Consider the following 23515-nt stretch of genomic DNA (forward strand, 5'->3'; position numbering starts at 1 on the left):
GCAAAGTGAATTTCAATGTATCAGTAAAGAGCAGACAGTACCAGAGATCTGCAATCTGTTTCAGAAAGTTTCCTCTCTGCCCCTTGAGCTCCAGCTGCTCTCACTGGGGTTGTCCAGTTGCTGCCTGTGCCACACCACGACTTGTCCTTCCCACAAAGTGACTCCTAAGTCCACTCATCAGTCCTGTTTTCTTCTTCTTGCTACTTACAGCAATGCTTCGTGGTTCAAGCTTTTCCCTACTGCTACTCAGCTGCTAGAAAAGAGTTTTTCTTCCAGATAAACTGCTTTTCATCTTATTGGTTGTTTTTGTTTGTTTGTTTGGGTTTTTTGTTTTGTTTTGGGTTTTTTTTCCCTGTTGCTGAGGCTTCCACCTTCTGGCCAGGGGAGCCTTCAAAAGCTCCTTGCCATCCTTGGCCCAGAACCCCAGAGATCCAAGGCTGGAAGGGGTCCAGCAGGTCCAGCCTCCTGTGCTGAACTCAGAGCAGGCAGCATAAGGTCACCTCAAGGTGTTTTACAGGAACCAAAGCAGGAATGTGTTGGAAGCAATTTACTCTGCTTTGGCAAAACCATGTATTAAATCAGCTGATTCTTGAGCCAGCTGTTATAAAACCCTCCAAACTATTGCCACACTGGGCAATTAGAATTTTTGCAGCTTGCCACCAGGTTTCTCACCCTGTGAAGGAGATCTTGAAGTGGGCTGAATGCAAACATAAGAGTAAAGCACTGCAGAGAGAGGCACTGCTGTCAGGGTTGCTCAGCAAGCTGCCTCCAGTCACCTCCAACCTGCTTGAGGTTCTTCATTTTGCTGTGACTTTGAGTTACAGGCTTCAAGGTTGTGACTGTATTAACTACCAAGGTCAAGTGCAAGGCTGCTAGGAATATGGAATTGGCTTCGGCTAGGGAGTTACATAAGGCAGGGGTTGGTCTTGATTGCTACGTGGAATTTGAGTTCTTTGAGTCAAAGAACATCAGGAGGCCCCTCCATCAAACAGCAGCAGTTTATAGGAACATGAAATAAAGAGGTACCCCAGAATATTTTTTCTTGTGGGCATCACATGCCACTCTTAGCCTGGTACCTGTGAGGCACCAGATGTGCCATGCTTAGCTGTGACAGTACAGACATAGGCTTGGCTATCACCCTGGTGACTCCATGTCCTCCAGATGTGTCCTTCTGTAGCAGCAAGATGACAAATCTCCTAGGCCATGACAATCCACGCTGCCTTGCTACTCCCTGGCCCTGTGTCAGGCTGTCCCAACTAGTGGGGACAGAAAAACATCCCTAGGGGGTGGGACATTAGTCCACTAGTGCCACTAGGATGGGCACAAACGCTTGGGTACCACTTGGCTTTAGGAGTGAAGCACTGCTGTGCTTCTGCCACTGCAGGTGTAAGAATTCCTGCCCTCGCACCACGCTCGGCCCTGTTCATCTGCTCTGGCCCTTAAACCTACCAGCCCTAAAATGCTTTCACATCAATACCTCTTGCCATCTACACTACTCTTTACCTTCCACTGGGAAAGCTGCCAAGCACATCTGAGCTATGGTTCCTTTTGAAAACAGCACCAACAAGACATTCCTGCATCGCTGCAAACATGGAGCCACTTGGGACACCAATTCCAGCCACCACTGCTCCCCTGACTCAGCCACAGTAGAAAAGAGTACTTCCAAATCAGCAAACCATAGCATTTGAACAAACTAAAGGAAACTGCACAGCAGTGTCAGTGCCTCAGCTGCAGGCTGGGGTAAATAACCTTGGCTTGTTCTCCTCTGGCACTTCACAGAGCGATGCTTCCCAGCGATCGGCTCGGCCACGGGATGGGCTGTGTGGAGCAGGGTTAGCAGCTTGGCCAGCCCCCACTCAGGCTGTGGTGCTGCTCTCTGTGCTCCTGGTCTGTCCCCAGCATGGCACAGCCTGCACTGATGGCACTGCAGGTACTGGCTCCCACCACCACATCCTCAGAACTCTTCCTGCTGTGATTCCCATTCCTAGCCCTGGCTGGAATATGGATTAAACTTCAGAAGAGGGCAAGAAGATTGATAACATCAGAGCTCCATGCGGGATGAGGCTGTCAGTTAAGTTCATTTTAATTTCAGATATTAGTTGGATTTGTTTGACCTCCTTTGTTATTTTTAGAGCTAGTTTAAGTTGGCAGGTCCTGCTATGTGGGAAATTGAATGTTAAAACAATCCTTCAGGCCTAAACTGGAATGCACAGTTGGAAATTTCCAAGAAATTGTATTTCCAAAATCTGTTCTGGAAACTTCAAAATGACATAGTCCCAGTAGTTCATTTTAATGTTTGCAATTCTGAATATGGTGTGTTAAATATAAAATATAAGCCCTTTGCCTTTTTACTACATTTTTTGGTTTGATTTCTTTGGAAACAAAAAATTTTTACCATGTTTTAGATACATGATTGTAAATGCGCTGGTAAGTTCTGCCAAAATATTTCCATTTTGTCAAACCAATATTTTCCTATGTGAAGTATTTTCTTTGGGGGAAGAAAACCCACTATGGATTTCAATTCACCTCCTTCTGCCCAGGGATTTGGTCTCCAGCATCACAAATAGAGTTCCCTGAGGGAAACAGCCTGTCCCCAGCCAATCCCTGGGAATGGAAAGACAATTTCCTTCTGGGAGATACTTTTATTTAGATAATTCTACCCAAATTAAGCATTTTGGGGGGCAGAGCACTGACATGTGTCAGTGTGACAGTCCCTCTGCACAGCAGGGACAAGGCACACATTGAAAAGATGGATACAGAAAAGGCAATATTGCTCCTCTTGGTGACATGCCATGGGTGTCCCACCACATTTGCAGCAGATCATCATCATCATTCCTATCAGTGCTCTGCTGTTTATCTAGCACTTCTTCCTGTGAAAAGGTGCCTGATCTGTGGCAGTCACCTCATTCACCTATGGCTGTGCAGGTGCACATTTTCTGAAATGGGCTCCTTTGAGGTGAGAGTTGTGTTCTGGCTGTGCACAGCTCTGCTCAGTGGTGGGCAAAGGCTGGGGAACAGCCAGGGTGGTCTGTGCCCCAACACCTCAACAGCTGCAGAATCCTCCATGCAGCCCTTTAGCCATACATTCTTTCAGGACTTTTGGCTGGCACTGTCTAACCATGCCTTCCTGCAGCTGTGGTACAACACTCAATGGTGACATGAGGCTTCTGTGCAGGGCCACGATGCCAAGAACCACCACAGAACCCCCAGAGCCAGGCTCCCAAGGGCTTGGAGACCAGCACATGTGGTTGGTGACAGCCATCTTCCGTTCCACCCAGCCTCAGGCCCTTGTGCTGGGGGGGGATGTGCCACCTCTGAAGGCTTTTCCTGGACAAAAGTCTGGCTGGCCAGTCCCAGTGCGGGCTACAGCCCATGGTGAGTCAGAGCTTGGACTGCAGATCTCCAGAAGTCTCTGCCAACTGTGGCATTTCTGTGCTTCTATTATCTGTTCACCCCTGGTCCCAACCCAAGCAGATCCAGCTGTAAAGCCAGCCTTGATACCCACTGCTCTTCCTGCCAGTCCCTGGTCAGTTTGGCGACCTGCAGTCTCCCTGACTTCCACCCAAATGAGTTCCTCCTATAAAAAACCCCTTCCTTTTGTTGAGTTCTGTCATGACATCAGCGTAAGCCACACTCTACACAGGTGCTTTTGAAGCTGAATTTTCTTACCTGTTAGATTTCATGCCTAGAAAACTAAACCAAAAAACCTCTTACCCATCCTTCAATGGTGAGGCAAAGACAAACATATAAATAGCTGGAGAACATACCTGTGAAGTATTGGACAACTGAGCTTTTCATAAGAATGTGCCAATGCACACTTTTGTCCGTGTGCCAAGGTCCCAGTAGCAAAGTGAGACACATAAAAGGTAAATGTATGTTCCCTCCTTTCCTTTTTACTGGTTGCACTATTGAGCTTGATCAGGTCTCTTTTTAGTGAAATTAACTGCTTTGAAATTGGCATCAGATCAGTAAAAGCCACAGGCAGTTGCTGAGCTGAGCTTACTGCTGCTATTGAGGCCAAAAATGACCAATGCCATGGAAAGCAGCTGTCAAGAAGACAGAGTAACTCATCAGAGCATGAGGCCACCACGAGAGCCTGAGGAGAGGCTGCCCTCAGGAGCAGTGATTTCACTTGCAGACTTTGCATTACTAAAGCTATATTGCATTACTTTAGTGGGGTAACTGTTCCATGTTACCGGGTGACCTTCTCTTTTCTAGTTCAGTTTCCCCTCTGGCCACAGAAAGCCATCAGGGCTCCCTTTGGAAAGGAGCAGGATTATGCAGCCAACTGTTGCCCTGAAAAAAGAAAGGAAAAAACCTCAGCCATAGCTGCCCAGCAGCATAAAAGCAGGAGGAAAAAAAGCACTATAACTTAGAACAAGCATATTTCTGGGACAGTTGATGTGGCCTTCACAGGAACAGCCAGTTTAGGGGAAAAGCTTTCCATCTGTGGCTACACTTTGTGGCACATGGTGAGCTCCTTTGTGGCACTTGGCTGGGCAAACCAGCAGCCTCGGGGTGAGCTGTGGCTGTGCTTTGCTCCAAAGCAGCCCAGGGACAGAGGTGGTGTGGGAGCAGGGCAGCAGTGCAATGTACCCTTCCCTGTAGAGCAGCACCCAAAGCTGCAGGCCTGGCTCCCTGAGGACTCCCTCCTGTCCAGCAGGACTCCCTGGGAAGGCTGCTGTGCGCTCCCAACAAGGGCCAGACCAACAAGAGGTACCAAGAATGTTCTCCCCAGCATGTGCACCCACACAGGGTAACCACTGCACGCTGCAGCAAAGGCTGGACCATCATTAAAATCCTTTTCCTGGCTGCCACTCACGGCCTAAGAGGATCAGCTATCTCCTTTGGCCCACGTGTACCTCTTGCACATTCCATTTCCCCATTCCTTACAACTGCTAAGTACCTGGGGCTTTCTTGGGGCATGGTGATGAGATGGGCTGTGCCTTTAACTCTATCTTTTGAGCCCCACTGAAGTTTGAGAAACATTTAAGACCACTCAAGATCTGCTTAATGAAGCGTCATTTTCTTCACACATTTAAAAAATAATAGGTGTTGTCACAGGTATTTTTCATCTTACAGCACTGAAGTTAAGGCACTTCTGAAACCATGAGAGCTGCAAGTCAGCCCATCCATCAGTCTGTTCAAATTTCTGTTGTCCATGTCACCAGGCTCCAGTTTCTTCTGCAAGGCCTGGAGCTACTGTTGCATTTGCAGGTGACCCCAGCTTTATGGATCAGATCCTCAGTTTGTTTTGGTAAGATGGAACCCAGGACTCCGTTTTTACAAAAAGCTGCCCACTGTTCATTCACTGCTCAGAACAGAAACACGGAGTAGGCACAGTTTCCATGTTCTTAGCTGCAGCAGATTTCTCTGCCAGGAAAAACATTTTTACACTTTTTTTGGGGTGTGTGTGTGTGAATGGTTGCTATTTCTACATTATCTATTCTTAAGATTATTTCCTGTAGGAAAGATTTATTATTTTTAATTCCAATAGTAAATTTAGTAACAGTTGCCATTTTCTGCATTTTGGGATAGGACCAAATTATATGTTCTAAATTCCTCTTCTCCTTGCAGTTTCTCTAGGAAAGCTTTTAAGGCAGTTATTTCATACCTCAAAAATTACAGGGAAAAGAATTTTCTTGTGCTCGTGAGACCAATTTTCCATCCAGTTCCAGGCTATTGCCTGCTTCCTGCATAGCCTCATTCTTCCATTTCCATTTAAAAGTCAAATGCTTCTCTCCCTCATTTAGCTTTCATGTTTCTCAAGCTAGGCAACTGGTTTTAACTTCCATTGCCAGTTCTTGCATCCAACTAGGAATAATTTGCTTCTCAAGAATTGGTGCTGCTGCTCAGCAAATCTGGCCCTGCTGAAGAGTACAGGTATGAAAGGTTTGTAGACACTCCTTTCTGTTACTGGCAGCCCTGCTATATAAAGTTTTCTGGGTTTTTTGTTTGCCTTTTTTTTTTTGTGCGTTTTGGTTGGGTTTTTTTTGTTGTTTTTTTTTTTGAGGAAGGGGTATTTTAATACCAACCCTGAATTTTTTTTTAACTTCTGAAAAGAAGATCCTTGATTTTGCAGGAAGTTCAGCAGAAACAAGAATTAGAGCCAGCCTCAGAAAGTGGCACAAGGTTTACTTGTCCAAATTTTATAAACTTACTCCCAAGTTGCTGTTCACCTCTGAAATGTCTGCAAAGGATGAGAGGCTTCCACAGACAGTGCCTGATAAACTTGAAAGATTGGTTTTTCAAATTAGTTCTGTAGGTGAAAGGGGAGTAGGCTTCTGTTCCCTGCAGCATAGATTGTAAATCAGTAATGGTGGAAGCACCTGTTTCCTTCTGGGCTGGCTTCTCTTGTTTTGCTTAGTTGCAGATATTCTGTATGTGCAGGTGTATTATTTACATTTTAGAAATGAATCAGAGGCAACAGCCAGAGGGGGCAAGCCAGCGTTGTGGCTGCCCTGGCAGCACCACCACTGCACAGGAAGTGACTGTGTTCAGTTTTATCTATTTAATTCCATATCTATTCCATCCACTGACCTGCTCACTCCAAACCAAGTTTTATCTGGAATCCTGCTCCTTATTCTTTAGGGCCGTTGAGGACAGAAGAAATAGCCTGAAGGTACCCTGAGATTCCACATCAAATGCTGCAGGAGAGATAAGATTTGGATCTTACATTTGTAGCTCAACCCCATCAATAACATTACTGAAAGAAATTCACTAAAACTGCTCCCTTAAAGGAGGATTGAGTAACACATAAACACATTGTAGATTTTGATTCAGGTTTTTAATAAATTCTGCCAGTAGAAGCTTTCAAAGGCAATGATATATCAATAAATAACAGTTAAATTCAGTTCCTGAGAAAGAACCTACCACATGAAAGAATGTCAGATAGATGTAAATAACAAAAAAATGGCATTACTATATAAAAAAGCAGTAATACTGAATCTTACATAAACTGTCACAACACAAGCACTGCATACCTCAGAACATTCCTTTCATACAAATGTAAACAAATACACAATCATTTTTGTTTAGTTTAGGCTGATGAATTCATATGTTGTTGCTTAGATATCTAAACAATGGATAGGATAGGATATGCTAAAACATTAAGGAATAATACGTGGAATAATATACGGAAAAAATAATGAAGCTCCAGATTTAAAAATAAAATAAAGCAAAAACACATTAAAGGAGTGTTTTCATCAAATGTTATTAGGTCAATCACTTTAAATAGGACTGTTACACTAATCTGAATTATGGATTTTTGTGTGTGTTTACTTATTTAGTTATATATAATATATATGCAAATATGTATGGCTTAATTATCTTTAGTATTCTGATATCATCTTGAATAATTCTCACTTATACATACAAGAAAAATGCATATTTTAACATAGTTAAAAACTGATATTTCAAAGTATGCCTATAATTTGACAGAATTGAAGGCCTATTGTGCTCCATCACAGCAACATTTTAACTCTAGACAACGGGACAGAATGACCTACCAAATATGCCAACATTTTCCAATGTCAGTGCCTAAAACATGAGATGTTAAATGGATCCACATGTGGGGTCTGATGTCTGGAAAGCCACATACCTCCAGGTTCCATAGGTGTCTGTGGAGCTGCAGGCACCCAGCCTCAGCCTCGCTGCACCTGGGGCCTTGGTGCGTTATGGGAGCCCTGCGCTGGGAGATGCTCCAGTCTGGATGCTGTGCTGCCTCTGCCAGCTGGGGCCACGGCCTCTGTGCTGCTCCCTGCCTGAGCCAGCCCCATCCAGGCTCTCCCCACAAATCTGCTCCGTTGTAATGTTCTGGCTGCTGATCCACGTTGGGAAATGCGTGTGCCCGTGACATGTGCTTGCTAAAACCATCTATTACATCAGACCACAACATTATCACTACTCAGGTATAACCTTTGCAATCTGTTTTACAAAATTAATATTGGATACAATCATAAGAGGAAGCCATCCACACAATACATTATCAACACACGGTTTAAAATGGTCTAATTTTAGACCCTTAGAAAAATGAATCCACAGGACCTGCCTGTGAATGGCAAGAAAAGGCCATTTCAAATAGAAAACCACTGCTCATGCAACATTCTTCACACACTAGACAATGAAATCACACCCAAGTTGCCACTTGCTCACACTTTCTATTACACTCCAATAAGCAGAAGGAAATAAAGCAGCTTTAAGGTTATGTCACAATTTTGAAATATGGAAAATACATATAATAAACAAAAATCACGGTGTGAATACAATGGCATCAGTAAATTTAGAAAATTAGAGAGCAGTTTTCTTTTTTTCATTTTTCTTCTTCTTTTTTTTTCTTTCTTACATTATTGCACAGACCTTTCATCACATGTTCTTCAGCTTTATGCATCTTCCTAAATGTGAAGTAAGTGCTATGGATAAAATAAAAATGTAGAAAAGAAGAACAGCAGCATGATTTGTCAAAGTTAATCCCTATAATTTAGTAGGAAAAAAAACCCTGCTATAAACAAAATATAAGTGCTCTTTACTCATTTAAAAAAACAATGCTGACAGTTGCAGAAGTCTGTAAGTGTTAATCTGAGTAAGGGGGATGCTGACCTCAAATAAAATAGGCCAGAAATGACAGACTGCTGGCCTTGCAGATTTTGGTGAAGACCAGGATTTCAAGTGTAATTATCAACAAAGTTATTTACAGTAGAACTGACCTGAACTTTCAAGAGTGCCATCTTTAGGACCTGGCCCTGCAAGCTTCTTTTACTCCCCAGGATGTCTCCAGCCTCAGCTGAAGGTACACAAGTGCTGCAGGATCAGCTCCTAAAGGATCAGTTAAAGGCCCTATTGGATTTGAGATTAGTTCTATCTAGAGTACTCTATACAATAATTTACACATATACAGGCTGACAAGCTCCAGTCTGATCTACCACACCTTTGTCTTCTACATCAGACTTCTCAGACTGGCAAACTTCCATTCCAGAAGGTTTGGGATACCTGAACGGATACCCGTTGTGATCAAAGAATCTTCGGAAAGTAAACTCATAAAAAGCATGTTCTGTGTGTTTGTTGTTGGAAGAGGCTAGTGGATCCCAGGTCCTGGTGCTGTCACCACTAGCATCACTCCAGGGACTTTCTTCTTCAACTGGATCAAAATTTGAAGTGTCCATTGGATGGCTGATCTTTGGAACATAGGGAGCTGGCTGCCTACGGATATCGGCAGAGAAGTCCATAGAGTGAAAGAAAGAATGGGCTTTAATATCATCTGCTCCGTTTCTTCCAAGCCTGTTCTCAGCAGCACAGCAGAGCTTTGTGATCAGATCAGTTGCCTCAGGGCTCAGCTTGATCTGTGAGGGAATGTGCAGTGTGCTTTCCCAATTTATCACCTGCAGGTAACAAAGGTGTTAAGGAATTTCTGATCTAGAAACAGAACTCTTCCAATGGCCAACATGAACTGTACAGGAGTGCACACCTAACGAGTCATCTCACAGTCTGCACAGTTCACAGCTTCAAGATTGCATTTCCTGTTAGTAATTACTCTAATGAACCAGAAAAACATTGTTGGCTAGCAGACAAAAAGAACAATACCATTTGTTAAAAAGGCAAATTCCTTCCCAAATATTCCAATAGTCAGATGTGAGAACATACTCAGTTTACACAAAGGAATTACTTCACTTTGTCTCCAAAATATAAACTAGGAAAAGTGGTCACAACACAGATCTTCTCTAAAAAAGACCTATCATTGCTCAGTTGTGAAACACTTATATTGCCAACTGCAATTGTCACTGGCATATCAGGTACTAATAGGCACCCTAAGGAATTAAATGGATGAACTCATGCTTGAGAAATCACAATTCTGCTAAGAAGACTCATAAAACTAATATCTATCTCTGCAGCTGGATAAGTCAGTTCTAGTTGATATTCAGTGCCTTCATTTACTGGCAAAAGATGTGTGCTTGCACAGAACTATTTAAAATCAGGCTTTTTTAACCATTACTCCTTTCCCTAGCAAAAGAAAGGGGAGTAGGTCTGGGAAAGGAAGGGTTAAAATTTTGCTACCACAGATTGGAACTTTGCTTCAACTTACCTTCAGCTGGGTTTCTGTGGGTGTAGGAGCCAGGAAAGGAGGCTGTCCCACTAACATCTCAAAAAGGATGACACCAACACTCCACCAGTCACAGAGCTGAGTGTATCCTGAAAGGCAAGTCAAAAGGTTGATCTCCACTAGCTAAGGGGAATGTGTATAGACCTGCTTGCAATTAAGTATTAAAAAATACAGCACAAACTTCTGCCTTTTCTCAGACAAAAGGTTTGTGACTTCTGCTTGCTGACCTACTTTACTGCTGTTTACTTCTAGTAAACATCTAATCCTACTGTCCTTGAACCTTTCTGAATAAATTCTCAACAAAAGTGAGTCTTGACACTGTCATTAAAAAAAAAGAAGGAGGGGTTTTTTGTGCCCAATCCCACAGCAGCACAAACTGAACCTCAAATAACAAAAATGTTTAGCAACTGATGTCCACCTTAGGTTCAGTGGAGATGACTCCACGACTTTGAAAAGCTGCTGAAAGACACAGCCTGGCTCTACAGACAGAAGAAAGCCACAGACAACTCTCTGAGCAAGTTACAAGCAAAGGAACAACTTTAATCACTTAAGTGCTGTGAACATGACCAATAAGGTGTATGCTTAAGATCTGAAAAAAAAAAAAAAAAAAGCATTGATTTCAATGGAATTTGTGTAATCAAAATGATGTAGGATCCATTGTGAAATCTCTGTTAGAGAAGATCAGGCTTAGGATCTAGTTTGCAGACAACTCTGAACACCTCACCTCCTTGTTACAGTGACCATGTCAGTTCTGCAGGGATAGTCACCAAGTACTGTCCAAATTCCTCAAGCTAACCTTTTGAATGTAGGGTGTCCAGAGTAAATTGTGGAAAACTTTCTGTTGGGTTCCACAGGCTCTGGCTGGGAATATGGAGGACATATTTCCACAAGTTTATGTAATCCACACTGAAGAGGCCCATCTGAATCAGTGATCCAGAATGTCAGCTGGCTACTCACTGGTCTGTGTAAACTTGATAGGGGTCAGAGTTTTACTCCATGAGTACAGATAATCTGCTTTATACTTGAAAAATATCACTGTTAAAAATTATCCAACACGGTTATAAGCAGCCTCCCTCAAAGGCCTCAGAGTGTGGACACACAGAGTATGGCCACCCCTAGTGTGGTGATGCTACACACTGGAGCATCAGGAGTTCTCCTTAATCTAATTGTTTGTGACCTTCAGAATGGTAATCTTCCAAAGCAGCAAGTTTATTCAAGGAAAAAAAAATAGTGAAACAGGACAAAAATACAGGTTTACCTACCTTTACGAAGCAGGACTTCAGGAGCAATGTAATTAGGGGTTCCAACTAATGAGTGGGCCAGACATCTCTGGTGCTGCTTCTTAGCTCTTTGCTCCAATGTCTTCAGCCTATCTCCACATCGACAGTTGGACACATCATCCCAAAGATCACTGGGCTCCATGCTGTCTTGTCTGATGTGGCTCCCTTTCATACGGGAGAGAAAGTTCACATTTGTGATCATAAAACTTGACACACAAAGAGAGAAGTTTTTACTCAGATCCAGAGCCATTTTCTACTCTCATTGAAGAATGGCATTTGATTTTTAAACATTAAAGCCCTCCCATTCTGAATTGGTTTTCCATACAAAATGTCCAACAAAATCTCTCTGTCTCACCACAAGGAAGTATAGTTCCATATGGAGGACACAGAACTATGGAGTATACTTCAGTTAGCTACACCAATTGTTTATATCCTCTTTGCCAACAGACACCAGAACTCAACAGCACATACAGGAGACATATGGACTACTTCAAATCTGTGATTAAATTATTTCCCCAGCAAAAGAGACCCTCCCAACAAGTATAAACTGAAAAATTACTGCTTCTGCAGTGGGCAGCCACATTACTGACAGGGTTTTGAACAGTATTGGAAACAAAAGAATTGGAAACAAGCTAATTGAGTGAGTCAGAGAGAGACAGACACATTATATTGCCATTAACTGTTTGTCTAGTTTCCTGATCTGGTGTTCCTGCCAACAAGTAGGTGCTTGTTTCAAAACAAATAACACAATAGCGTCCTAGAAAAAGGGTAAAAATATTACCTTTCTGATAGTATTTTGAATTGTGAGTCCACCTGAATCCAGTACACAGTCCAAAGTCAGTCAGTTTGATATGCCCATCGAGGTCTATCAGAATGTTGTCAGGCTTGATGTCTCGATGAATAAATCCCATTTTGTGCACACTCTCTATGGCCAAAGTGAGCTCTGCAATATAAAATCTAGCCAGACGCTCTGGGAAGACCTCCATCCGAATCAGCAGGCTCATCATATCCCCACCAGGGATGTAGTCCATCACAAAGTACAAATTGTCTTTATCTTGGAAGGAGTAATAGAGTTTAACCACCCACTCATTGTCTGCCTCAGCAAGTATGTCCCTCTCTGCTTTGACATGAGCCACCTGATTCCGGTTCAGCACGTCCTTCTTCCGCAGAGTCTTCATGGCATACAGGGCATGGGTGTCCACTTTGCAGGCCAGGCACACCTCTCCAAATGCACCAATACCCAGAGTCTTGATTTTCACAAACATAGATTTGTCCATTTTGGCCCTTTTAAGTCTGTTGTAGTTGGACTCCTTCTGGTAGAGAATTTTCCTCATTTGTTCCTGTTCTGCTTCACAGAGGCCTGCCTTTACAAAGGAAAACAAACCACAAGAGCTATACTGTTATATTCATAGCAAGAGAAAAACAAATGAGCATTCCCAAAACACATTTCTCAGAAAAATTACCCAAGAACCAGAAAAGATGTATTTGTGAGGGATACACTCTCTTGTCTGTCGAGGTATTTCTGAAAACTCACTGTGCCCAAAGTGGTTGCCTGAATTTGCAATATCTGAGATTGGTATGCCTGTCTCTTTTGGCTGAACAAGAAGGCATAGGGCAATATTGTCAGAGAGGGGAATACAACATAACAAACCTGACCTTGGGATATGGTTCACACCTTTCAAATGTGCACTTTGCCACTGCACTCCACCATATGTATGTGCACTTAAGCCCAGCTTAATTTAAACCTTAAATTAAAACTTAAACCTATGTGCAGCAGTTCACTTTGTTTATGAATGGTTCCCCATGGCAACTCACATTAGCAGTTCCTACCTTGGGTGCTGTTTGTTTGGTTTTGTGTTGTAATTAAAAAGCTGCTTTTGACCTACACATTCCCGAGTGCCTTGGAACCTCCTTCAGAAATTGTGTTTCTTCCTCTGCCATAAACATCCTCCACTCTCAAGGTTTTAGATCTCCTGAGCATCTGTTCTAGAAACTTCTCTTTTTCCCCTCCCAAAAGAGGTACCTAAAATCCTCAGCTCTGGTCTCCCCTCAGCCACTGCAGCCCAGACTCTGGTGCTATTTCCCTCCTAAATGTATCATTTTCCCTCTGCACCCAAGCTGTAGAACAGCTGGCCTGTCCACCTCCCATCTCCAGAGAGCTCCAAGTAACTGCAAGTAACATTTCACAGGGCTGTAGGGAGAAACCTCCTGGAAAAGAAAGAAGCAGCTGGATCCAACCAGATTTCCCCCACCTTTCAAGACAGAGCCTGCAGAGCGCCAACTCTGCCAACTGCAGTGTCTGGCCCTCTGCTGAGAGCCACTGATGGCCCCACCAGCAGAAACTCCTAGGCTGACCCCAGGCTCCTCTGACAACTCACTCTTGCAGCATACTCTTTTCTTTCTGCACACCCCAGACCCAAAATCCTGAATTAAATGGCATAACTGAACTACTTCTGAGAGAAAGATCAGTGCCTGGCGAGAAGGGGCCATTGGGAAGGTGAAGGGGCTGAAGCTCACTGATTAGCAGGCTAGAAACCCAAGCATACACCCACAGCGCTGCTGCTTAGGCTGATTTAATTTCACATCTGTAGTCTAGGTATTTAAAGATGAATGTGGGCAGCCAGACTATGCAATGAGATCCTCACAGTATAAAATTAAATCTGTATGAATAAAGGATGGGGTAAGTCTACAGAAACTAGCAGAACAGGTAGGATGGAGTTTCAGAGTGAAGGAAAAAGCCAAATCAAAACAAGAAATACTGTTTTTGAAATGAAAGATAACTACATCAATCCATAATAGAGGAAATATTTACTTTTTAGGGTAAAATAATGAGTGCGCTCTGTTCTTGCTAATTCTAGAATAATGCAATATTAAGATAGCAAAAATCTCCTGCATGTGTATTTTCAGTCAGTGATAAGGTTTCTAGGGGAAGGAGTTGTTTTTGTTTACACCTGAATTATCTCTGAGTGAAGGAAAGCTGAAGAGTCAGAAGAGAAGAACTAGTACAATTAGATCCTGTTATACCTCTCTAGAAATCATTCCCTACCTCAGTCTCAGGAAAATACTCAAGCAACACAATATAACCTGTACTTGCAGTGAGGACAAGCTATTAACTGTCAGTAAAATGCCAACGTTTCAAGAGATTTTCCAAGAATATTCTCTTAATTCTAACCTCAGTAAACAAACTCCTGAGTTTTCTGGTGCAATGTGAGCATCGAATCAATTGCCTCTGGAAACTGACTGTGCTAGGGAAGATTGGGTAGTTAATTATTACCCATTATGTGCTAATGACAGCTTTTCTTAGAGCTTATCCTTTAATGCAAAAGTAGACTAATCATATTCCAGTCATGCCTAGGAAGAAAAAACCCCTCTTCCTCTTTCAGAAGTAAAAATTAAAAACACAACTGCCAGACCAATCATTAGAGCTTGGCAGCTTTGTTTTAAGCAGCACTATCAGAGAGTCAGCTTAGATTTGAGAGCTGCAGTTAGGCATGAAAGAAGTTCTATCACCCAAAATGCATCTCTCTGAGACCTGCCTCTAGAATGAGTTCTGGCAATGGTCCCAAAATCAGTTCAAGTCAGTCCAATATGGTTACCTGCATGACATTATCACTTACAAGTGTTCAACAGACAACTTCCAGTCAAGTATTACACAGTTACCTGAAAATATGGCACAGTGACTGCCAAGCTGAACCATGGCTTTGGTGAATGGGCAGCAATCATGGAACACTGAGGAGGAACTTGAGCAAAGAGTTTTGCAAGAGCTGCCAAAGTACTGCCAGAATTATCTCAGCCTCAAGCCAGCATTTTAAGTTCTTACCTATAATATGGGGGTTTTTTGCCTCATTTTACTTTTCTGGTACGAACAAATATCATTTCACATCTCAGGTTTTTCAAACAGCCTCCCAGACCTGCATCCACACTTTTAAGGGGATACAGTCTGGTATAGGGAGGTGTCTGATACCTACTACTTAGTGGATTCTGCCTTTACAATTTTTTTTACAAATTAAAAATAGCAAGAATCAATTTGACCCTACTAGATTTTACAATAACAAAACAAGAATTACTTTTGCCATTTCTTGCTCCAGTTGTAACCTTCTGTTAATTTTCTGCTGGTAGGTCTTTATGACATTCTCTACATGTTGCTCCATGTAGAACTTGAAGGCAAAAGGTGAGTAGCTCTTTATCCGGGATTCTCGCTTTTCCTCATCTTTGCCATTTTTTCGCACAGGCACCGGAGACGTCTGAATCTGCTTTTTATCTTTGCTTGGTTTTTCAGCTTTAGCGCTCTTGCTGCTTTTGTCATTTCTCTCACTGCTCTCTTCTGCCTTGTTGCCTGTTGAAGTGGGGACCACACGCAGAGTCTGCTCCACGCCCGTGCACAAGCAGTTGATATCAAACTGCTCAGAGGTGCCAGGAAGCAACAAATGCTTGGGATAGGGCGGGGGTGGACAGCGCAGCTCCTGGTTACCGTAATCCACGTCGAGCTGGTAGGCATTAGCTGCTCCAGGCGGCGGCACGTGCTGCTCCATGATCTCCAGGCCATCCACAGCCGGTGCCTGTGCCGGCAGCCACGCAGGGTGGGACGGTCCCACTGCAGTCTGAGGCTCTGGTCTCATCACGCGCATGCTCTTCACTGGCTGCAGGATATGAGCTGACGTAACTGCCGTGATTGTGTTTGGAGATGTGATGGAAGGATCGGGTTTTCCTGGAGGAACCTGTCTCATAGACACTGTCACTTGTGGCTGTTGCTGGTGGTTGTTGAAGGAGTTTGTTCTGCTTGGCACTGCGGCATCAGGTCTGAAGGATATGTGTTGCCGTGGAGATGTTTCTATTCCTGGGTTTTGTACAGAATCTCTGCGTGATGGTGTTGCTGCCTGCCACTGCTGAACTTGAGGATTATTCATGTCATAGAGGTCCATGTTTAGGCTATTTCTAGATGGAGTCAATAGATTTTGTGGTGGACTGTCTGAAAAATCATTAGCAAAGGCTGGACCTCTGGATATCACATGCATTTGATGAGAAGAAGGACTTGTCTGCTTGTGGTGAGAATGTGAGATATACAGGCTTGCTGGTGCCTGCTGAAATGCATGACCAGTGTTGTTCTGGACAACTGCTCCTTTATTTGGGAGATTGGCATATCCCCCCTCCTGCTGCATCTTGTTTTGGAAGGATGGACTCCGTTGAACACCGTATCCTATAGGTTCCCCCTGCACCATCATGTGCTGCCTGGTGTAATGTTGGCTGTTGCAGCCATGGGACGCCTGCAGCTGCAGGGCCTGACTGCTGTGATTAGCCATTGGATAATTAATCACAGAAGACTCCATATTTGCAGGGTATGCTTTCTGCTGATGGCTTGTTGGTGTGCTGTGAGTGCCTACTGCAGAGGGTCGCTGCACAGGAGCAGTCATAGCTGAAGACTGAGAAGTAGAAATTAAATAGTCCATGTATGGCCTGGGAACCTCAGCAAGCATGTTTGCACCTTCTGCTCCAAAGCCTGTCCCTTCATAGGCTGCATTACTGATCTGATGGTAGGACGGAAAAGATTCATTTGATCCTTCAAAGCTTGGCCTGCGGGTTACATTATTTGGCACAATACCCTTTCCTTTATAAAAAGAATACAGAAGAATGTTAGGAAACAATTCAGGTGAACCAAATACTTTGTATTACTCATACATCTATACATACATACACACACACACATATACACACTGCTCAGGGATTATGTGTTTTAAAAACACCTTTCAAAACCCAAATTAAACACTCTGAACATTTAAAGTTATAGGTGCCAAGTATACCTACTGATAACGGTGCCAGATCACAATAATGCTCATGCCAGGAATCATCAGGGAGTCCTATCAAATCATGGAAATAGAAACACAAATTCCCTAACTATGAACTCATCAGACTACTCTACAGCCTGTTTCTAAAAGCTGGACCAGTATTAGCAGTCATTGCTCTCAGACAGGAGGAAGCTACAGAGCAGAGTGTTAAATACAACAACAGGAGACAAAAAGCTCCTGGAAGGACTTTCTATACAACTTAAAGTCAATATTGCTATAAACTACTAGGCCATCACAGAGTCCATCTTCTGCACAGTGAGCTACCTGCTCACACTGGTTTTCTGTTTACATCTCTCTCTTCCATCATTCTCAAAAATCCCTCTTTCCTTCTCCTTCATTTAAACAAAGGCATCATACAGTTTGTCCTGTATTCCTTCCAATGTGTTGGACACTGAGTACCCCTTCACATTACTCATCTTCCATCTGTTGGGAAGGAAGATCTTTCAGGGTGTCAACATATTAATCTTAGCTTGAAGAATGTGCAGAGACAAGACAGCAGCATTCCTACAATGGAAGTGTCAACAGCACTTTTCATCAGTTCTTTGATCTGAGGACAAATTGCAGGTGTATAAAGCTCTGGCTGTGCTAAAAAGACAAGGGAAGACTCTGTGCTGCTGTTATGTTTTTGTTCCCCTTCTGCTTCTTTAGCTCTCACAAATTACAGGACTTGGCCCATTTATGCCTAGACCATTTCCTTTTAAGAATAGCCATACTGACATACTAACAGGCTTGAACAGTGCATTACAATTATATACAGCCAGCAGTACAGCACACCCCAGCTGAGCACAGCTGCTGACTCCTCACCTTGACACACAAGCCCTGCTTCCACAGGGGCACAGGGACACATAGGGACGTGCACAGCATTAAGAGAGGTTTCTGCACACTCTCTGCACAGTGTGAGTGTGCACCACACTAAATGATACCCTCATAAAGGATGCAATGTTTTGAAATGGAATCAGGCTGAACAAATAACCAGAGATCTTTGAAGTGAAATCTATAATTGGCAGCTCTTTCTCCTGTGATAACACAAGGCCAGCATTACTGAGGTTGTTCTTACAACAGCACCCCTGACAGCTCACCTGCTGGGACACAGTGAGATGCACTGAATGAGGCTGTAGCAATCCTAAGCATCCTAAGAAGTGGCTACCCTGGCCTGGAAGTGGGAGGCAGCTAGTAAGACCCATTTGTCATCTCTGTCAGCAGGATTCATCCTGAGCCTTGGGGGCAAGCTGACTTTGCTTTCCCTTATCAGAGGCCACAAAGCAATGTAGCAGCAATAACTGTTCTTTGGGACAGATATCTCAGCTGTGCAAATAATCTTGATGTCAAGAGAGATATGATGTCCACCTCCTAGATTTGCACAGCAGTAAGTCTGTTCTGGTCCAATAGGGGAATATTTGGATTTGAACAACAGATTTCTCTTTAAGAAGGTGGACTGTGAAAGTGTACACAGAAAACTCTTTGGAAGCAGGAGAGCTGTACTGAGGTTCCAGCCCAGCTGGCCTTGCAAGCTGGCACTGTGTCCTGACTGCTGTGGAACACTGCTGTCCAACACTTCTCCCCAGCAGCGATCCTACTTTAAAAACTAGCTTATTGCAAGAAAGAAGAACACAATTAAAAAAAAAAAATCATGCTCACCTGGTGAGGTTTGCTTAATTACACGTACTATCTGTTCATTTCTGGGATCCAAGTAGCTCATCTTACTGATGTACTCCAGGGCTGCCTCAATACTTCTGCTCCCTGTCTGCTTCAGTGCCCGGACAGCCATCTCCTGCAAAGCACACAAGAACTGAATCATGTTGTGACAAAACCCAAGCACTGCAAGCTGAAGAGCAGTAAGTGTTCTTACATTAATAGGAACATTTTAAACATCAGATCACAGCTGCCTGAAGCCAAATGGACTCATATTTTGAAAGCATTTACATGCCTTACACAACTCAAAAATCATAAGAAGAAAATAACAAAACATACAACCTACCCAGATTCTAGCAATTAAAGAAGCACCAAATTAAAATGTGTATTTCAAGAGCCCTTAAAACAATCTTAATTGTTTTCCATATCAATATGATATGGAAAAGCCAGCATAATTTCACACTGGATGTGATGTGATGTCATGTCATGAAAATTTAGCTGTTAGTATTTGAGAGCATGTCTCTTAGTCACACCTGAACACAGTAAAAACTTTATCCTTTCACAAATACCACAAAGAAGCTAATTAGGCAGGGGTTGACTTCTGCTCACTAGAGTCCACAGGGAAGAAAATTTGCTGTTTTCAGTACAGCTGGGACGTCATCCACTATTTGTTTGGAAAATGACTGGGCATCCCAAACTGAAAGCTACACTGTCAGTCTTTTTAGCTGTATTTTATTAACAACTATGGTTAGCAGTAGTTGCTGCTGCTAACTAGCAACAACTACTGCTACTTGTTGCTAGCAGTAGTTGCTGCTACAGCTCCTAGCAGTTTGTTTGTACTTGTACTTGTAGCTCAGGTATATTAAACACCTTTCAATGACTCAAGCACCATGCGGTTGCAAAGCAAAATTCACAAATCCTCATGAGGCTCCATGGTGTTTTCTGAAATGAAGGAGAAGTTGAAATCCAGAGCTTTAATGTCGAATTTCACTCACAGAACTTCACCCATCAAAAAGCTGGATACCGACTCAAAAGTAGTTGCTGAGCATCTTTCTATAATCACCTCCAAAGACAATTCATAAAATAGGTGTAAGAGGAGATAAACCCTAGTGACTTAGTGACGTGATAAGAGGACTAACTTGAACTAAACTCCCAGTTCTTAGACAGCTGATCCCGAAAGAAATGAATGCTACCACCAAGGATTTGCCTGCAAATGTCAGTATCCTATTCTCTTGCCACTTTATTACTATTTTTAGGGGAATTCTGTCATGACAACCTGCCCACCGAGCACTGAATCAGAGGGAGGTCGGGCCTCCCTGGCTTGGCTGCCCGGTTGCAGATGTGGAGCTGGGTTGGCACTGGAGCATGGCTCTCCCAAGGGTCAGTTCTGGGCTCTGGCTGGCAGTCAGGAATCCAGCTGGAGCAAAGGACAGCTTTGCTGCTCTGTACACGTCAAATAACCGCTAATTGTTTACTCAGCAAGGGAGGCTCATCTCAGATGACACCAATTCACACTTAGCACAGAGCCACTTGCTGGCACTTGGCATCTTGTTTTGCTTTACTCAGACCCCTCCTACTGCCCCCAAAAGGGCAGCAGTTCCTTCATTAGTCAGAGGTTCTGCTTGTGGAATAGCTATAGCAAGCTGAATATTTTTCATACAATTTATGACTCATAATTCATCAAAAGGCAATAGTTGGTTTCACATTTCCTATAGCTGAAATACTTCACTGGCATCAACATATTACTAAGGACAATTTTAAATCATGAGAAAAATATTATGTATGAAGGAAAGAATTTCCCACAATGTTTTTTCCTCTTTCTTTTTTTCTTCTTGTGGATACATTTCTAAAGTATTAGCAAATGCGCATCTTAGTGCTCACCATTCTCATCATCCAGGGACACTGGGCTTTACAGCCCTGTTCCGCATGGCTGCTAACATACTCTGTCCCATTTACAGCAGCTGGATCTAGCCTTAGGTCACAAGTCTAAGTTTCCTAAATTAAATGTTCTCTATAAGCACATTTGGGCTGGTTTGGATGTTGGGTAACAATTGTATTAATGATTAATAAAACAGCCCACATGGTCAATATCTCCCTCTCTGATCTGTGCTGACTGTATATAATTCAAAGGGGCTAAAATAGGAGAAATGTTATAATCTCTGAAAGCATACTGTAACTTTTTCCTCTTTTGCCATTGTCTGTGTCTGAAAAGCAAAAGTAAAAACAACACTGGTCTTCCTGAAACTGCATGTTCTACCTTCAGCACAGTTTTAGGAGACTCATATTTAAAGTTCAGCGGGAATAATGTGATGGAACAGGCACAACACATTCCACCGAGCACAGCTGGATAACCTAAGAGGCCAGCAAGAGCTTGGGACCAGCAGGTGTGTCAGGGGCAATCTCACCCTTGCAAGGCCCCAGTGCAACAGCAGCCCTGTGCTCCAGCTCCCCACTTTCACTAGGTCAGCTCTCACCCTCCAAAGGGTTTCCTCCTGACAACCTGTTTGCTCAGCATTTACATTACTGCTGGAGAAAATATAAGTAGGGAAAACATGAAGTAAGGAAAGGTAACAAAAGGAAAAATGTTTTCCTCAGAGGCAAATCACAGATAATCACATTTCTCCACCCAGGAGATAAATCCCTCTAGGGCATGTGATACTCAAGGAGAGTGGAGGACAACAAAAAGGCCCAGCAGTGTTGCAGTTGGCATTTGTCCTCTTCTGCATCATCCTTCCTATTGCCACTGTCCATGCCCACAGCTCTCTTCTCTCTGGCAGTCACCTGAAAAGAGCTCCATTACCCCCAGCACCTTTTCCTTAGGGACAGAAGACATGCTGATGTGTGGCTGAGGATCAGAGAGTGTGCTCTGAGGTGGCTGCTGGCTCCTGAGGCACGGGGGCCTTCTCCTTTCTATGTGCAACACAGGGATGAGCTCTGAGAGCAAGGGAGCATGGCTGGCATGAGGCAGCAAAGGGCTGGCCTCCAGGAGCCTGCTGAAGGGGAACTTGGCTCCCTGCTGGCTGCTGGGGCTGGGGCCTGGGCTGCATTTGCCAGAAATCAATATATGGACCGTTTTGAATTTGAGGAAAAAGGGCAGAAGATGGATTAAACAATTATACTCGTTGGAAAGCAGAGGCTTAAATGAGATGGAGAGTGTTTGTGAGAAGCAGCAGAATGGCTCAAAAAGGGGGGAAATCAATGCCAAAATCTTGCAAATCAATACATAGACAGTGGAAGGGCTGAGGAAATGAGGACAGACACTGGGTGAGGATAAAAGTGCCCAGTTAGAGTGACACAGATGGAGCTGTCTTGATTTTATACCACTGGAAGGTAAGTACACTTCAGAAAGAGAAGGGAAAAAAAGGAACCAGAAATGAGCCAGGGGGAAAAAAGCCACTTGGAGCTGCAGCCAACTCCAAAACACTCAAGTAGGCACAGGACCAAATCCAGCTTCCACTGAGGTCAACAAAGATTTCCATTAACTGCAAGGTACACTGCATCGGGCCCTCTGCTTCAGATTGTTTCCCTTTCACGAGGCCAAGCGCTGTCAGCCCAGCATGGGTTGAGAAACCTGGCTGCTGCCTGGGCTCTGCTGCCCCACAGCAGCTGCCAGGCCCACTGAGAAACAGCAGCCCCTGGCAGTGTGCACTGAAACCACAAGAGAACAGAGTGCTCCCAGCCCCAGCTCACTCTCTATTCCCTTTGGAGGCTTCAAACTTCTCTCCATGCAGGGCTTTTATGCACCTTTTTGCTTCCAGACATCACTAACTATTGATGAAAAAATCAACCAGAATAAGTAAAGGTGAAGAGCTACAGGGGGAAAAATGCACATTTACTATTAACTCTACCAAAGCTGTAATTAATTGAACAGCTGCAATATTAAAATGAGGTTTCAGTGGTCAGCCATGGTTCTGGACAGATGTAGTGGAAAACCAAAGTCAGGCCATGAACCACAAAACAGACTGAGGAAATTGCAGTATCCCAAATTCGTGGACTCAAATAAAAAAAGAGGAGGGTGGAGTTTCCCAGCTTATTCCTACAGTGGGCTACCTAAACCTGACTGCTGCATGGTCCACATGCTCTCTGTTATTTCCCCAGTCTTACACTGGTAGATGGCAGCCTTCCAACAGATTTCAAGATTTTGCTGGAAGGGAGGCCACCTTCGAGCTCAGATGCTCAATAGGAGAAATCCTTGTTTGATGGTAAACAGATATTTGGATTTGTGCACATACAGACTTCATCTCACTCTGTGCTCTGCAGGCAGTGTGAAAGGCTTTCCCCATTTTACCCTCCTGCCTGGCTGCACTCCACCAGCATTGGCAGAGGTTTGCGTTCTTGCTGTACTACAGGGTTGTCCAGCAACATTTTTCATTCAGAAAGCTCCTCGTTGCCAAGATTATTTATCATCCAAGTGAAGATTGCACAAGAGGTTACAATAAGTGAGACTTTTTCCCAAGAACATTGTGTCTGAAGGAGACAATAGGTCCTCCAAAATTTGGCAAGGGTAATTAATTGCTAGCAACAACAAAAATTAATTACTTGCTTTCCATTCACCAAGAAGGATGGCTGACAGATGCAGGAAACAGATACAGGTTCCCTGCAAAATGAAAAAAAATAAAGCTCATGCCAAAAGAGATGATCCAGCATTGATTACAAGCCTTTCT

General features: G+C 43.5%; 1 protein-coding gene across 1 annotated transcript in view; it reads right to left on the reverse strand.

The window, feature by feature from the left end:
• Positions 1–6765: 6765 nt before the first annotated feature.
• LATS2 (large tumor suppressor kinase 2) overlaps positions 6766–23515 on the reverse strand; it is a 49244-nt gene continuing 32494 nt past the window's right edge. Inside the window, exons 3-8 of the mRNA XM_005482528.4 lie at positions 18858–18990; positions 15444–16981; positions 12158–12740; positions 11359–11541; positions 10079–10185; positions 6766–9377 (exon numbers count right to left, since the gene is read on the reverse strand). Of these exons, the coding sequence (XP_005482585.2) occupies positions 8883–9377; positions 10079–10185; positions 11359–11541; positions 12158–12740; positions 15444–16981; positions 18858–18990 (3039 nt within the window). The 3' untranslated portion in view covers positions 6766–8882. The remainder of the gene's footprint in view (positions 9378–10078; positions 10186–11358; positions 11542–12157; positions 12741–15443; positions 16982–18857; positions 18991–23515) is intronic.

The sequence above is a fragment of the Zonotrichia albicollis genome, chromosome 2 (genome assembly GCF_047830755.1).
Source record: "Zonotrichia albicollis isolate bZonAlb1 chromosome 2, bZonAlb1.hap1, whole genome shotgun sequence".
Classification (NCBI taxonomy): Eukaryota; Metazoa; Chordata; class Aves; order Passeriformes; family Passerellidae; genus Zonotrichia; species Zonotrichia albicollis.